Genomic DNA, 16588 nt, shown 5'->3' with positions numbered 1-16588 from the left:
ATAACTTAAACATAAAGTTATTCTGTTTTCCAACCCTTGTCACCAACCCATGACCAGAACAGGGCACCCAATTCTCCTGCACAGGCACTCCAGCATAGCTTGTGCTTGTAAACAGCTGTGCTCTGGTTTTTGAGTTAGTCCCAGTATTAATTTCCATTTAATGCCACTAGAGGGAGACAAAGGACAGAATCTCCAAACATCGTCATTTGGGATTCCATTGAAAGCTTCGCTTTCTATACCTGGCCCAATAAGTGGCTAGCTGTAAATGAATCAGTATGTCACACGTATTCGGCGGCGGGCAGTAACGAAGTACCATACTTTGCTTCAGTTTAGTACTTAAGTACGTTTTCTGAGTATCTGTACTTTATCTGAGTATTATTTTTTTTACTCCACTACTTTTGTAACAGTAATGCTGTTCTTTTGATTCCACTACATTTCTATGAAGGTTCTAATTGCTCATTCTTTTGACGTATTGCTTTTCTTAAATGCTTTTCTTATGTTTGCCATTGGAGAAAAAACAATCTCAGTAAACCTACGCCGTCACTGAAGTTGCTGTTGGGCAGTTATAAAGCTAGAGGTGAGTAACTGGGCAGGTTGTTTTATTTATTTTTTATGTTCTGAGGAAGTTGCATCTACAGTAATTCCACTGTATGCCTGATGGACGCATGTGCACGAACACACACACACAAACACACACACACACACACACGCACACACACAGAGCCTGTGTCAGAACACTGCAGGTGTGGTGGGTATTAGGTAAGAAATTGAAAATGACAATGCCTTTGTCAATTCAATTGTGTTTCTATAGTCATTGTATCATATTCCACAAGCTTTTTATTCTACAGGCTGTTTCAGAGTCATTAGATTCTGTAACTGCCTTATGATAACAATAAAATAATGCATTGTCATTAAAATAGAAAATTTTGAATACTTAAATATTTTAAAAATCCTCCGGTGCATTAACTCAAGTCAAAATCTGACTGAACAACTTTCACTTGTATTGGAGTAATGTTTAACCAGTAGTATCTATATTTTGACTCAAGTAATGGAGTTGTGTACTTTGTCCACCTCTGCACATATTATGGGGAAATTGACTCGAACCAGCACCCTACTGTGTTGTGAAGTACTTAGTGTATGTGCTTCAACCTCCCCACACAAATAAATATTGGCCTGATAGAATTTTTATATTGTACTACATACATCTCACACACAACCGATGAATCTTTTTTCTTGCATTTAAATTAAGAGTTTTGCTTGTGTTTAAGTGCAAATATCTTTCAACTTTCCCAAAGCCTAAATATTGGCAACATATAATGATGATGAAGTGAATCTAAAATCCCAATATTCGTCTGAAGTCACCTTGTTATCCAGCTGGTTCTAACATAATCTTTAAAGTTCTATTTGGAAAACACAGGCTCACTAAATATTTAGCTCTTTTGAGACTAATTCTGATATGGTTTAAAATAAGTCTAAAATGAGGCATGAATGTTAGGTAAATTCAGAATCAAAGATCCTGACAGTTCTTGAGGGTAGATTGTTTTTATTGATTTGCTTTTGCTTAAATTCCATAGAAGTGCATACCACAGTAGAAATATAATGTGAATATTAACAAAAATATAACACAAAATACCCAAGCACATTGAAATGAAGGCAAAATTCAAAAATATACTTCTATTCAACTTTATTGTCTGTTTATTCCATGTAGTGTCACACCAAGTCTGGAGCCTGTTCCTGGAATATCGGGATACTTGGCTCTGGACCCTCCAGTCAGGATGTCAGATGAAAACATACATCAAATAGTATTTAATTTGAACAAACCTTGATTAGAATTTAAAATTCAGGGGGAATATGTTTCCTACTTTCCCTGGAAACTGATTGGCTGTCCATCTTCAGTACTGACTTGCCCAATCGGTGTCATAGCGACCTTGAGGTTATCCCAGTGTAAGGCTGAGTATGCCGTAAAATGAATGCTGGTCCACGGACTAAGAACTCCCAGTTTCCACATTCCCGGCCAGCGAGATAAAATGGAGCTCTCTGCACACACATAACTAGGCCAGGATTCGAATCCACAGCTGTGCACGTCCAACACAGAGCCCCTGTATGGGCAGTGACAGTGCACATCGTGATGGCTTGCTGCCCCCAATGCCCAAGTTAGGACCTGCGATCGGCCGCTGAAACAAACAGCAATGTGCCCTTTTATTTAATTCCTCTCACGAGGAACAATTCTCAGCATATCTTGTTTCCATACTGAATCAGTATTTTAAACAGCCATCATTGCTGCTAGTTACTAGAAGGAACATGATCACATTACACACTCACTATTGTTGGCTCTTGAGAAATAGCAGTGGGGACATTCAGTGGCGAAGTGATTTATAATCGTTCTTCATTGCAGCTACTCTCCTTTGGGAATATGCACATTAGCATTTTAGTTAAAACTGATAAATGCCTGGATATTGAAATTTTACTGTAAAAGCCCTTTTAAAATAAGATGCAGCTCTTAACACTTATTAAATGCATATCTCACACAGCCTATAACTTGCTATGCATGTTTACTGTCACAACTTTGCTAAGCAATCTATCCATGTTTGAGCCACTGAACTGGATCATGGGATAGCTGGATGACAGCCCCCCCCAGCAGGGGGCATGAGGCAGTTTTACACCCTGGAGAAGATGCTTACCCACCCTCCTAAATAATGTAGGAGCAAACGAAGGGCTTGCTACAGCACTGTCCCTTTACACCTCAAACACATGCAGCACTTTATAAATTTATATTTTATTGCCAAACAATAATTTTCTACTTTAATTGTGTTAAACTGATGTTCAGATAATAATGTTATCATGCTGACATTCACAGAACTTTTGTTAAAATGTAAAATATGGAAATTATGATGTATCAATGTTACAGTAAGAACCTTCTCTGTCTCCTTTGAGACATAACGCTAGCTGAAGTTCTGGGAACTTTCCGTTAGCTGGGTTACTAGGCGGATTCTCAAGTTCATGCCCTTAGTGGTCCAGTTTGCAGTTTTCCCTGTCCACCACAAGGGGGGGACAGTGGTCCATGCTCGGTGAGACAGGCACCTCAAGTCTATGGAACATGACAAATTATTCCAGAAGCCTGAGACACGATTCAATGACTAGATGGCATGTGCGATATATGGCAGCTATGTTAAGTTGAATTTAGCTTTTGTTGAAAAAATTTTGGTTCGCGTGAAGATAATCAAGTTCAAAACAATAGCACAAATGTCACGACCTCCCTGAGCACATAAGAATGGCATCAGTCAGTTTTGAACCACACTGGTGTCTTAGTGATTGACCTGAAAAAATGTTTTTCAAGAAAGAAAATGTCACTCATCCACCTCACACTTGAGTATTAGGTGACAAATATGTTCTTTCATAAATCTGGGTTTTGGCACAAGTGAACTCACAGATTCCTCTGTTTAACCACCCATTGCTGAACGATCCAGCTCAACCAAAGGTGATCATGCAGGAGATTTGAAACAGGCATAGCTTTTGTTGCCCACTGAGCCATGCCTTGTCGTGAGCGCTATCACCTTTCTATCGTTCATGGTGCTTCATTCCTGCGAGGACAAGCCATACCCTGCGAATGGATGCCGAGGGCGGTGGAAGTGCTGTATCCATTGCACCTACTGACTAGACAGATGCTCATATAACCAGGATTTACCACCAGCGTTTCGCTAAATGAACATACGGATCCAAAAAAGACACATGGGGTATTGGGTGAATATTTCAGAGAATTACATAACTGGTGCACCACCTAGTGTCAACTATGTGCGCGATTAGATGCAACGCCTGAAAGATCACCAAAGGAGTCCTGGAGGAAGGTAAAGATGATGTTCATGCATATATTTACATTTTATGTATTTATTAGATGTTTTACACATTACATTTTTCAGAAAGTAGGGTCAGACCTGGAGTAATTGGAGGTTAAGGGCCACGGTCAGGGGCCCCAATGATGCATCACTCTGATGACCCTGTGATTTGAACTGGTGACCTTCCAATCACTATATATATATAAAGATATATATATATATATATATATAGCTAAAATAAAATAAACACAGGAACCCAAGCTTACACATTGTATTTTATATATATGTTTATATATCATTAGCTCAGCTCTCCCTTATATATATCAACTTTGCAATAGTAGAAACAGGTAACAGGAGAGCATTTTAACTAACAGAAAATAAACACCTCTCGTCTTATAACTGATTTTTATTTTTCATGCTCAATGGGTCACATAATTAGAAATAATGATTTTTGGAGAGTTATTACATGCTAGGTATAATGCTTTATTGCGTTAATTTATTCTGTTTTCCAGGTAGAATATCCTGATTTAGAATAAACATAAATATTTAATGTATTTTAGGAGTGAATGGATTGAAAATTCCTTCGTTGTGTGTGCAGTAATTCCATCTTTTTTTTGGCTCTTATAAGTCCATTTCAGCTTCTTGTTTTCCACCTGACTTGGGTGTCTGCTCACGGGGGGAGCTGATGCCTGAAACCACGTCCCTCAGAATTGATCCCGCAACCCAAGCTGATACATTGTATCTGGTGGCATGTGAACTGAGCATCTCCGGAAAGCTGAGAAGGAGAGGTGCATTTTAACAGCTGGGGTGTGGTTTTAGCCTTTAGGGACGGGACACACCCAAGTGTCCCCAGGGGTCAAGGTGACCCAATAGGAAACTATATAAGCAAGAGCCCAGCTCTGCCCTGTCATTACCCTTCTATGCTGGGTCGAGCAGGTAGGATTCATATACACACGATGATGATGAATATATCAGACAGGAATGACCCCAACTGGTGAGATTCCTGTTCTTAAGTGGTTTACATGTGAGTCAAATCTCATTGATCAAATAGGATTCATACTTCTCTTAGTAATCATATATCATAGTCAAATTTCTCAATTGTGTATTTTTTTTATTCAAATGGCTCCATTCACTTGACTGTTTTGAACTTTTCTAACATTGAAGAAGCTCTCTTGGGTTTCCTCTGATGTTTTTCTTAGTATTTTTCGGAGGGGGGGGATGCCATTGCTTCAAGACTTCAAGACTTCAAGACTTGCTTGAGAGTGTGCTTTTTTGGAGCACGGCGATCCCTTGTCACGTACAAAACTTCCGAAGTGTGCAACCGAGTGTTTGGGAACAGGTTATGATGGCTTCTTCTCTGCATTTCTCTCCCCCCTCAGGAGTCAGAGAACAGAGATGCTTGCTCTGGTGACCTCTGTGGCAGCTGTTCTTCTGCTTCCGGGACAGTCTGCCACATACAACTGCTCATCAGTCTACGACAGGATCCCAGGTGAGCTCATCCCACCAAGTCTGAAGCTTCATCATCCACCTATCAGAAAACGAGAGATGGCAGCAGTGACTGGAGATGTTGTCCTACCTTCTGTCCCCCTCCTGTTCAGGGACTGAAGACCTCAAGGTGGTCTGTGGGACTGCTCTGATCACAGTGGACGTGAACCTCTGTGCCGCTATGTGGGCAGGATTTGACCCAGCAAGGCTGGCCATGAATGGCAAGTACAACAACAGTCTGTGCCGTGGTACCATTGATGCCCAAGCTGACCCGCCCATCGTTCGTTTCGAGCTGCCAGTCAATCACACCGAAGAGAGCTCATGCTGGCAGACCTTGCAGGTGAGCTGGACATGGTGCTAATGCTAATATTAATGCTAGCACGTTTACCACGATTGTCCTCATGCATGGGCAGGTATGTGAGAACGAAAAGACTGTGTTTAGTTCTCCTGGTGAGTAAAATATGCCAGTCAATGATCTAATATGGATTATAAAACATTATTGAATAACTTGGAGTGATCATGCTAAGCTAAAACCATATGACTCCATATCATTTTGTCCTTAAATTTTTTTTTATTCACGGGGACAGGAAACGATGCTTAATGACAGAAAAGGGACTTATCTCTGCAACGTGGCACATTCTCAAAGATTGATTAATATAGACAATTTGGGAAAACAGCCAGCATGTACAGATTTGTCATGTAGCATCACCATCAAACGGTAGATAATACTTCAATAGCGTTTCTCAAATTAGTTGCAAAGTCCCAGTTTATCTTGACATCTTATTACATTTCCATGTTGTAATGCGAAAGCTGTTCTCTGTGATAATGTTGTTCTCTGCGATAAAGCTGTTCGCTGTGACGCTGTAGAGTATTTCAAATAACTGAATAATTTCGCGATAAATCTGGCAACTTCAGGATGGGACCAAAAAGTACAATAACGACATATTTTTATGGGTGCATGGGTAGACTAATAAAAGGGGTTCAAGCTTTGTTCTGAATGTCATTCTTTCAATGTTTTTTTGTGACGTGTTATACATCCTGATCCGGATGCTAACTTGTACAATGTTCATTCATTGTAAGCTCAGCCTAGTTGCAGTCATGCCTAGTTGGCTCCCAGATACTTATATGCTTGTGATGTAAAATGGTGTGTTTCCCTGAGCGACACTGTGGAAAAGGATACTAGTGAAGGTGCTTTTGGCCAGACCTCCAGCATCCAGGCCTTGGTGGTTGGCAGCTACATCGACATGCCAAAGTCTGCAGATGCTGTCATCAGCTACTCTCCAGACCTTTCCTACCACTTCTCCTGCCATTATCCCCTCGTGTATTTCTTCAACAACAGTCAGATAACAGCGTGAGTCTGGCTGCCAAGACACACATACACACACACACACACATCGGTTTGTAATTATATATTTGTGGGGACTCTCCATTCATTTCTATGGGGAAAACTCTAATCCCAACATGACGACCTTAACCCCTACCCAGACCTAACCTTAACCATAAGTAATCAAACAAAATACAAGGCTTTCAGCATTTTTAGCTTTTTGATTGCATTCAGAAATATTTGTGGGGACCCGAAAAACGGTCCCCACAACATGAAAATGACAGGTCTTTATCACATTGTGGGGACATTTGGTCCTCACAATGTAATATAAACACAATACACACACACACACACACACATATATATATATATATAAATGAAATGTTAATAAATGCTCTGTCTCCTCAAGGTCTTCAATCTCAGTGAGTACCAATGAACACCACGGCCACTTCTTCAGCTCCCTCAGCATGGGTGTTTACAATGTGAGTATCGGGTTTCCACATTTCCTCCCACATGACAGGAAAAAAATAGTGAGATCCCTGAATAAAAACATATTACAGCACAATGCTGAGTTACGGCATACACTCAAAGTTTTTCTTGGGAAAAAAAAAATACTTTGGAAGTCTCTGGAAATGTCTGAAGTCATCTTGTGAATCGTGAAATTACTTGAAGATTGTATGCGCTGCTTCACTTGATTACATGTTTCTAAAAAGTCAGTAATTTCTCATGCAGCTCAATGATATCTCCAATTACTTCTCCAGTAACACTTCCTGCAGAAATAGCGTAAATAACAAAGGTACTTGCCTTAATTAGAAATGAGATTTCCAGCACATCTCCCAACCATCCAGCACATCTCCCATCCATCCAGCACATCTCCCATCCATCCAGCACAGAACCTGGAGTCCATCCCAGGAAGCACAGGGCACAGAAGCAACCTGGACAGTTTACCACCCCATTACAAGGCACTTAGTCACATGCAATAAGCAATCAAGCCTGTTGGACTATGGGAAGACACCCAAGCAATATGGGGAGAACATTCACACAGGATTTAAGCTATGGCAGTGCGAAGCAGTGCTGCAGCTCACCAAGCTACTGCGTTAACTGCACTAAGCTACTGTGTTAACTGCACTAAGCTACTGTGTTAACTGCATTACATCCATTTTCTGAAACCGTTTGTCCTATTCTGGGTCGGGGGGGGGGGGGGGGGGGGTCCGGAGCCTTTCCCGGAGGCTATGGGTGCAAGGCAGAGAACAACTCAGGATAGGGCACCAACCCATAGCAGGGCACACTCACACACCAGTCACTCACACACCGTTCATTCACACACCAGTCACTCACACACCAGTCACTCACACATAAACTATGGGGAATTCGGTAACTCCAGTTAGCTTCAGCATGGTTTTGGATTGTGGGGGGAAACAAGAATACCTGGTGAAAACACCATGATGGCACGGGGAGAACATGCAAACTCCATTTACACGGAGACTCGAACTCAGAGGTGTGAGGCAACAGTGCTAACCACAGCGCCACAGTGCTGTCCCCGCATTCCTCCCAATAAAAGCAAAATACAGTGCTGATTTTTGCACTTTTCCTAAGGTTAAAGAGAAAGTCCAGCTTACTTAGTTTTAAAGGCACTAAATATCTAGTCAAACTATAACTTTAGTGGGCAACCTTTCAAGATCCAAAAGTCAAAAGCTAATGTCAGGCTCTGCCCTCAGACTGACCACACTCTGCCACATCCTGCCACACCCTTGACCTTTCCACCTTTGCTGGAATTCCAGGACAGTAGCTATAGTTACCCGCTCATCATTCCAGAAGCCGGACTCGCCTTACGTACCAAAGTCTTTGTCGAGGTCAAAGCCACCAACCTCACTGGGAAGTAAGATATGTCCTTTTTTACACACAGTACACGAGTTTCTCACTGTGAGCCTGTGCTTTTATATTGACAATATTCTCCTCTCTACCCAGCTTTCACGTGCTGCTTGACCACTGCTTCGCAACACCCCTGCCTTATAATGTGTTGAGTGGTGAACAACACAGCTTCTTCACAGGGTACAAGGCCATTTGCTCATGTGATATCTCGCAAGTTCTGCCTCCCCCTGTTGATTTTGCAGGATGTGAGCTATTTTTGAGTAGTCGCCTGGCTTTAGTTCTGCTGTCACTTGGCCAACATGCATCTCACTACCCTAGGTGTCAACTGGATAAACAGACAGTCATGGAGAAGAATGGAATGGGCTTGAGTGCAAGGTTCTTCTTCGAGGTTTTCCGCTTCCTCCAGCACCAGGACAGGGACAAATCTAGCATGTACCTCCACTGCATCGTGAAGCTCTGTAAACCCAGCAAGTGTCAGGTGCTCTTCTACAAGGATACAGTAGAGTCCCTTCTCTCACTGCCCATGTGTTGTGTGCCAGACAGGGTGGGGGGAAGGGTCATGAGGTTTAATGTGCTGGTAGATGGGGAATTGCCCCAACCAATAGAAATGTCTTGTTTCAGGTGTGCTCCAGAAGGGGAAGAAGGTCCCAGGATTTATTTGACTTGCCATCGGCTAATTCCACAACAGTGTCTGCAGGACCAATCTATACCCAAAATGATGGTATGGGCTGTCTGCTTTGTGTAAAACTGTAATGCTTTCGCTATACTTCATCTCCAGTGAACCGGTTCAGTGGCCCGGGATTGAAGCTCAGTCGATTAGTTAATTAGACCTGTCTGGTGCAGTTGGCCTGCATAATTCTATGCCATTTACCGACACTCATGAATGCTGTGATTATCGAAGTGCACAAAACCTACTCTGAGCACATGTTTCATAACTTAACAAATTCAGATTAATATAACCATGGCATATAGTCTCCTTTTCTGTTATTTTTACAACAGATGACAGAAAGCAGCCTTCTTTGTTGGTGTTCAGTAAGTAGATGTGTCTAACTTGTCTGCCATAAACAGATTGACTAAGCAACAGAACTCCTTTAACATGTCCATACATCCCGGCATGCATGTTGAGAGAGCTCAAGGTGTTTCTCTGCACTCCACAGGTGTTGGGGGTCGACCAGAAGAGAAACTCCATAACCCTAACCTGGTGGGTGGGGTACTGTTGGGCTCAGGAGGCACTATACTGCTGATCTTGGGCGGGATGTTTGTACTCAAGAAATTTTCCAGGCAAGAAAATGCATTCCGTGCTTCCATTTGGCTGCATCAATGGCCTTGCAGCCTCCTCATGCCTCTGTGACCTTGTGTGCTGCCATCGATCTATTAACGGCCAAAGTCATTCGATTCCCGGTAGGATTTCTTTTTCAATCTATCCTGGTTTGGGGGATAGGGGGTCTGCCCTGGAAGTGAGTCCATTGCAGAGTACATGCACGCATACGCTACAAGCAACTAGAAGACACCAAGAAGATTGACTGTCTTTGGACTGTGGAGGGAACCTGGTGGTAATGGTGAGTCCCTGGTGGAAACATGCAAACTTCATGCAGGCAGGACTGCGCTTCAATCCCCCAACTCTGGAGGTGTAAGGCATGAGTACTACTGAACTACTATAGGATACCTTTAGCCATTTTAGAAAGTTCCATGCACCTCTGTCTTACAGATTTATGTACTGGGCAGTATAAATACGCATTGCCCTGGCGTGCTGGTTCCACCTATCGCTCTGTAGTCTTCTTAAAGTCTTAAATGGGCAAAACAAAAATGCCCAAAAGCTGGATGCATTTTGTATTGATATGCGGTTTGATTCACTTGGGATTAACTAGCTTTATTTTCTGATACTTAGAATTGACCTGTTGATTTTTAACACTGGGGTAATTGCAGCATTTGGTAAGATGTTTGAAACATAATAACGTCAAGTCAGCGTACTGAAAAGCAGCGCAGTGGAGAGAAAGTGAATGGAGTATTTGGTGAAGTGAAGGGAGTTTCGAGTGTTTTTTAATGGACCGCCATATAATACAGGCTCAAAATGGACCTTCAGTGAGTCATCACACATTTGTATGGGTTTTTGTGTCCATTAGGGGCCTGGTACATTTAAAATGAAAGAATTGTAATTTGCCAAATTGCCCTCTCATTCTCATCTTAATAAATTAGTGGTGTTAAAACGCTGCTGTTTTCTCACAAATGTTTGACATAACTTAGGGAGCCCATTGCAGTTGCTATGGTGGTGTAGTGGTTTGTGGTGTTGCTTCACTCCTCCAGTACTAGGGTCAGAGACCCTGCCTCTGTGGATGTGTAATTTGAATGTTCTCCTTGTGTCGCCCTGGGAGTCCCCCCCCCCCCCACACTTCAAAGTCATGCCAAAATTTCGGTATTTGTAAATGCCCTGTGATGAATTGGTGGATTCTGGGACAGGCCCCTTTGACTAAACGAGTATGGAAACTAAACAGCCAATTAAGTCTAACCAGAACAAAAAGTAACAATAAGTTTGATGTGTCAGCACCCAGAATGCTTAGCACCAACGTACCAATACTGAATTTTACCCAGCAAATAGATATCAGTGTGCTGTTTTGTGTGGTTGCTGTGACATCGCAGCACTGTGCAAACCCTCATGCTCACATTATGCTCCTCAAAAAAATAAATAAAATGAGGAGGATGCAAACCAGGCAGCATGCAAGGATTTGATTCCTTTAATAAACAGTCTATAAGTTAAGTAAATGCAATGAAAACATTCAAAAATAAACTGACCAGCAAACACATACAGAGAGTGTTGAGTGCTTGACAGTATAATTTTGTGAGCAATCAGAAATTAGCAGGGAGTGTTTTATAAGTTGAAATTCAAAAATGTTAAAGGCAGACAGGTTACCATGGCAACATCATTTCTGAGTGGCATTTATGCAGCGAACGGTAGAATCTGCACTGGTGTTTGTTGATGATAAACTGTTGTGATAAACAGTGCTTGTGGCTCCCTGACTGTGTCGTCAGCCTTGTTTACCAGTCAGACACAAAGCTGATTCAGTTCAAAGTTTGCCAGATGTCTGTGAGGAGAGCGTTCAGTGTTGCGGAGAAATCCCCACTCAGGGTGCTCAGTCTGCCATGCAGGGGGTGCTCTCGCACCCACTGCGTCTCCGGTCCCTCTGTCTGCCGCTTGACCCAAGTGTCAAAGTGCTCAATATAGGCCATGGATCTATGGCAGAACTGGGTGACACCTTGGGAGAGCTGCTCACCCAAGGCCCCTGAGGGAAGCTTGGTGGCTGTGGCTCGCAGTGCCTTCGCTGCCTCCCCCACCCCCCGGCCCAGCTTGGCTGCAGCGTCCCGCCATCGCTCGCTCTTGTTGGCGTCACCCAACTTGCCCGTTGCCTTGGACACCTGCGCGTCAAAGCTGTCCAGGTGCAACTGCAGCTCCTGTATACCTTGATCCAGCGTAAGGACGACCCAGCGCATGGACTCCTGGCAAGCCGCGGGGCCCGAAGACTCCTCCAGTCTCCCGACATAATGATGGAGTCTACTGCAGAGTTCCCGGACATTACTGCCGAAGATGGTCTGGAGGTGGTGGGTGTGGGTAGCCAAGCAGGTCTGGAAGTGCCCGGGACCCAGCCTGGACCGGCCGGTGTAGGATGACAGCTTCTCCTGCAGTCTGCTCAACTCCTGCATCAGGTGTACATGCAGTTTCTCAGACCCTACACTCAGCTTGTGCTCAAACTCTTCCACATGGGGGTTTTGGCCTTCCAATGTGTCTTGGGTGTTCATGTCTCTACTATCCATGTGGTTCTTCAAATATCTGAAATATTTATAAAGGAATAAAGAGAGTGATACAAATTTGGAGATTCTTGCTTTAGGCATACAAGCTACAATTGGCTACAAAAATAAATTCTGCATGCCAGTAAGGCGCCCTCTTCGTTGAACCTACGCAACATCCTTGGGAGTTTCCGTTTTCACGTTTTCGGTTTTATCTATTATCCAATTGATGGATTTATCCCAGGGGTCTTCTCTGCTGGAAGAGCTGCCGCCGTTCGGAAATGGGCGTGCTGAAACGGGGCACAAACAGCTGGTGAGCATCAGTCTCGCTGGTTTGACAGCTGTGGAGGAGATACTCACCCGCACTTGTCAGCAGGCAGATAGCTAGAAGAGCAATCCACGAGTACTTCATTTTGCTAAAAGCAAAGAATAAAACAGAATAGATGAAATATAAAAATTTAATATGCGCCCAAATAATGCTTTCGTTCAAAAATCCCGATTCAAAATGTCTTGTATTGATGTCCCCATGCTGCAGGGGGCAGTGTAATGTGTGTCAGTGTATCTGCTATTCGTGTCTCAGTAAGGCCCTTACCTGTAAGTTACTGTGTGTGAGGACGTTCCTCTCTCGAATTCCTTCCTTTATAGTTTAGGGCCGTGCTTATCTCTACGACCTGCAGCCTCACTATGTCAATAAACACCACGTGGAGGGTCAGGCCAGGCATGGGAGTAAATTATAATGAAAACCAGCCAATACAACCCCCTGGACACCCTTAAATTTGTGAAAACTTCAACCCCCCCCCCCCCCCAAACGCTGCACCCAAAGTTATTCCCATGGGGCCAAGGATGTCAGCCATTGCTGAGGATGGCGGAGGTGGTGGCGTGACCTGCGTGTTTTTTTCCTGCAGCATTAAAATTCGAACACGATTCCACAACCAACATATATGACTGACAGCAGCCACATCCCAACTCTGCTGTAATGGATCACAAATAAGTGGGCCATCCAATATTGCTTGAGTATGCCCGTAAGAATGTTCACATGCCTACCTTATTTTAACATTTAAATAATAGATTATGCAATTAAAAAAATTGATAGCCTTGAGGCGCTGTGTACACTGTGTTCCAGCCAGCCCAACCAGAATGAACATGCAACGTGTTTGTTTCCTTAATAAAAAGGAGTTATTGGGTTGGCATCACGGTCGCTGCACAAGCCTGGCACCTAGAGGGGAAGACGGTGCCAGTTTTGGGGCGCCAGTGTTTCCTGAGAAAAGAAAAAAAACAAGAAAGCGTAGATGTTTGCTGTGGAAAATCACACCTGACCAATCGGTACCGACTTGTTTTTGTGACATTTATTGGTACAGGGGAGGTGTATTGCTGCGGACTGACCCCAGTGCAGTGCTTTTCTGTTTTCGAGCGCAGGTGGTATCCGTAACACCTGCGCTTGAAAGGTACTCGAAACACCTGCGCCCACGCAATACAGAGCCGCAGAGGTCAGAGTTCATGTGGGCCTTCCAGCCTGTGCTCTGAGGTGGACATGCATTCAGTCACGAGTTTCCTTTGCCCCGTTCCTGCAGGCACATTACGACCCTGTAGTGAGTTATTGGATAAATAAGCAGTTATTGGAGGTTTATTTGTGGCTATTTTGAAAAAAATAAACTTTTATCATTGCCATGCCTCATCCAATGCCCCCCCCCCCCATCCCGGGTGATGACTTGTACCGTTGCCCCCATCCCTTCACTGACTTAATGACCAAGGAAGCATTTGGGACTTAAGGCTAAGCTAGCAGAGAACCACCAATTTATAGAATGCGGTTCTGTTACTGTAATGGACTGTGACTCATCCTGAAGGTTCCACACAGAGATACCTCATGACTCAAACGCAGTTGCTTCTCGATATGTGTTAGCTGGCATGTTATGGGACCGCGGTCGGCGAGCAGGAGCACTCTGACAGTGACGTTGACACCCTAACTGCTCTTCTACGTGAAGTCAGGGGAGTATGTGAAAGTTCAGTGATCTTGTCACGGAATTATGACGCGAATGTAGTTATGACACAAACTGCTAATCAGATATGGGCTAAAGTCCATGCAAGCCACACTGTCACAGTCATAAATACATTGTGTCATATTGCTTGAGTTGAGACCAAAATTAATCACCTACAAATAATAAAGAACTTGTAAAAAAAAATAAAGAAAACCTTTTATCAGTTATAGAACGGATGTCCCAGTAAACTGAATATGTCATCTAAAAGGCTATCTCTTAAAAGACACACAAACAACTTGTACCTGATACACATTCAGTAGTGCTGGAAGGAGTCTGACATCGGAGGGGGACTGAATTTACCTGGCGGGGGGTGTGGGGGTGCGATGTATATCGTAACATCGCAGTGGGCAGACACGCACTAGTCACATCGTAAAAGGATGCAGTACAAGAAAGATTTTAAAATTATTTTAGAATAATAAAGATTTCATTATTTAAAATAAGACTAACACTGTTAAAGGTACAGTTTCACAACTGAAATATAACTGATCCATATGACAAAATGAGTTTTGTTTACTCAGGACTGCAATCTTTGGTATATATTGCATCCTCACTCTCTGCATATATAGCAAATTGGCCTCAGTAATGTGCAGATTCATAATAAAAGATAACGGACATGCTTTTTATTTATTGGGAAGGGGGGTTCTGCTGATATTGGGGGCTGCTATTTCTGACACCCCTCCACACATTCCACCTTACTCACTGTTACCCACTGTTACAGACTACAAAGAATTTACTTCAAACCAGAACTGTAGAGGTTTTTAAAGCCCAGTGCAGGGAAGTGTCGTGTAAAGTCGTGTGGAGGAATGTCAGGAGGTGAGATGTTAGGACTTGATTATGTACAGTGTGACATATACAAGTTTCAGAGACATTTAAGGAGGTAGTGTGTAGCTCAGGGGATTTGGGATCTGTGCCTGTATCCAAAAGGTTGTGGTATTGAATCCCATAGTGTGTGGAATAATTATATCATTGTTGGACCTTTGAGCAATATCCTTAATTCCAGCTGTTCTTAGGGACACCGGCTGACTCTGCTCTCTGACCCCAGACTTTCGGCACTTGGGTGATATTCTGAACAAAACCTACTAACAAATAATAGTACTTATCTCAGTGCAACACAGCAATAACACCCAGCAGGGACATTCAAAGAACCACAATCAGGACAGGAGTTTACTTCAGATTGCTTATTTTGTTCAAGAACTTTGTCAAGATTTCTGCGTTCACTGGATAAAAACAAAAACAAATTATGAAGAACTAAACCATAAACAAACAAACATAAATAACACAAATAATCATACAGTATGGTCTCCTATAACATGGCATTTATGAAAAACTATGTTAAACAAATTCTAACCACCAAAACACCCAGCATGACGACCTTAACCAATGCCCAGCCAAGGGCGTAACTTTGGCTGGAACATTGGGGGGGTTGAGGTCTCCACGCATTACAGGGGAAACATGATTATTGGGGGGGTTGTATTAGCTGGTTTTGATTTATTGGGGGGGTTACAACCCCCCCCATCCCCCCCGTAATTTATGCCCATGTGCCCAGCCATTACCTTAACTGTAAGGAACCAAACAAAAGATGAGACTTTTGCCGTTTTTAGTTTTTTGATTGCATTCACAGATCTTTGTGGGGACCTAAAAAGTGGTCCCCACAACATCAGAATGACAGGTTTTTATTACATTGTGGGGGATATTTGGTCCCCACAATGTTATATAAACATAATACACACATACACATACAGATAGACAGACAGACAGATAGACACACACATATGGACAGACAGACAGACACACATACAGACAGACAGACACAGACAGATACACACACAAGATAGAAACCAAAAAATAATTATTATGGATCTCACAATAAATATGGGCCTTTACTTTAAAAAAACACCTGAATTTTGCTTTTGGAAGTGGGTGTCAGAAGGATGTTACTTGTGAATAAAATGTGTTATATTACCATTTTAGCATGTTAAATGAGTGTTTTTCTTATTTAAAAGCTATAAAATGTGGAAGAATAGCAAAGCAAACACTTGCAAGATAAGACACATGGTGAACTGTAGGGATGTGCAGACTGATTTTGAAATCGATTTTCCCATTGTTTTCTAAATGGATACATTCTGCCTTGTATTAACAATTCAGGCTGCTGCTGGTGTAATGGTGAGGGTGCTGAGGTTTTCTGCTCCCCGGGGTTATACAGTTCTGGATCAGAATCACACAGCCTCTGCATTCGCAGTGAGTGTAGCCTGTCGGTG

At 42.9% G+C, this 16588-nt stretch overlaps 1 protein-coding gene across 2 annotated transcripts; it reads left to right on the top strand.

The window, feature by feature from the left end:
• The first annotated feature begins 4763 nt into the window (after nucleotides 1–4763).
• Nucleotides 4764–12366, top strand: LOC111844785 (zona pellucida-like domain-containing protein 1). 2 transcript variants are annotated; one of them, XM_023813582.2, is made up of 11 exons: nucleotides 4764–4857; nucleotides 5213–5322; nucleotides 5432–5658; nucleotides 6521–6669; nucleotides 7052–7124; nucleotides 8424–8521; nucleotides 8611–8694; nucleotides 8833–8992; nucleotides 9136–9235; nucleotides 9514–9546; nucleotides 9672–12366. In XM_023813582.2, coding segments are annotated over exons 1-11 (1230 nt in total). In that variant the 5' UTR covers nucleotides 4764–4855; the 3' UTR covers nucleotides 9866–12366. The 2 variants fall into 2 exon arrangements, with proteins under 2 accessions (XP_023669350.1, XP_023669349.1); XM_023813581.2 differs by having other exon boundaries at nucleotides 4765–4827.
• Nucleotides 12367–16588: the final 4222 nt, after the last annotated feature.

The sequence above is a fragment of the Paramormyrops kingsleyae genome, chromosome 18, assembly GCF_048594095.1.
Source record: "Paramormyrops kingsleyae isolate MSU_618 chromosome 18, PKINGS_0.4, whole genome shotgun sequence".
In the NCBI taxonomy this organism is placed as follows: domain Eukaryota; kingdom Metazoa; phylum Chordata; class Actinopteri; order Osteoglossiformes; family Mormyridae; genus Paramormyrops; species Paramormyrops kingsleyae.
Note: the sequence above shows the minus strand (reverse complement) of the source record. Positions and strands in the feature narration are given on the sequence as shown.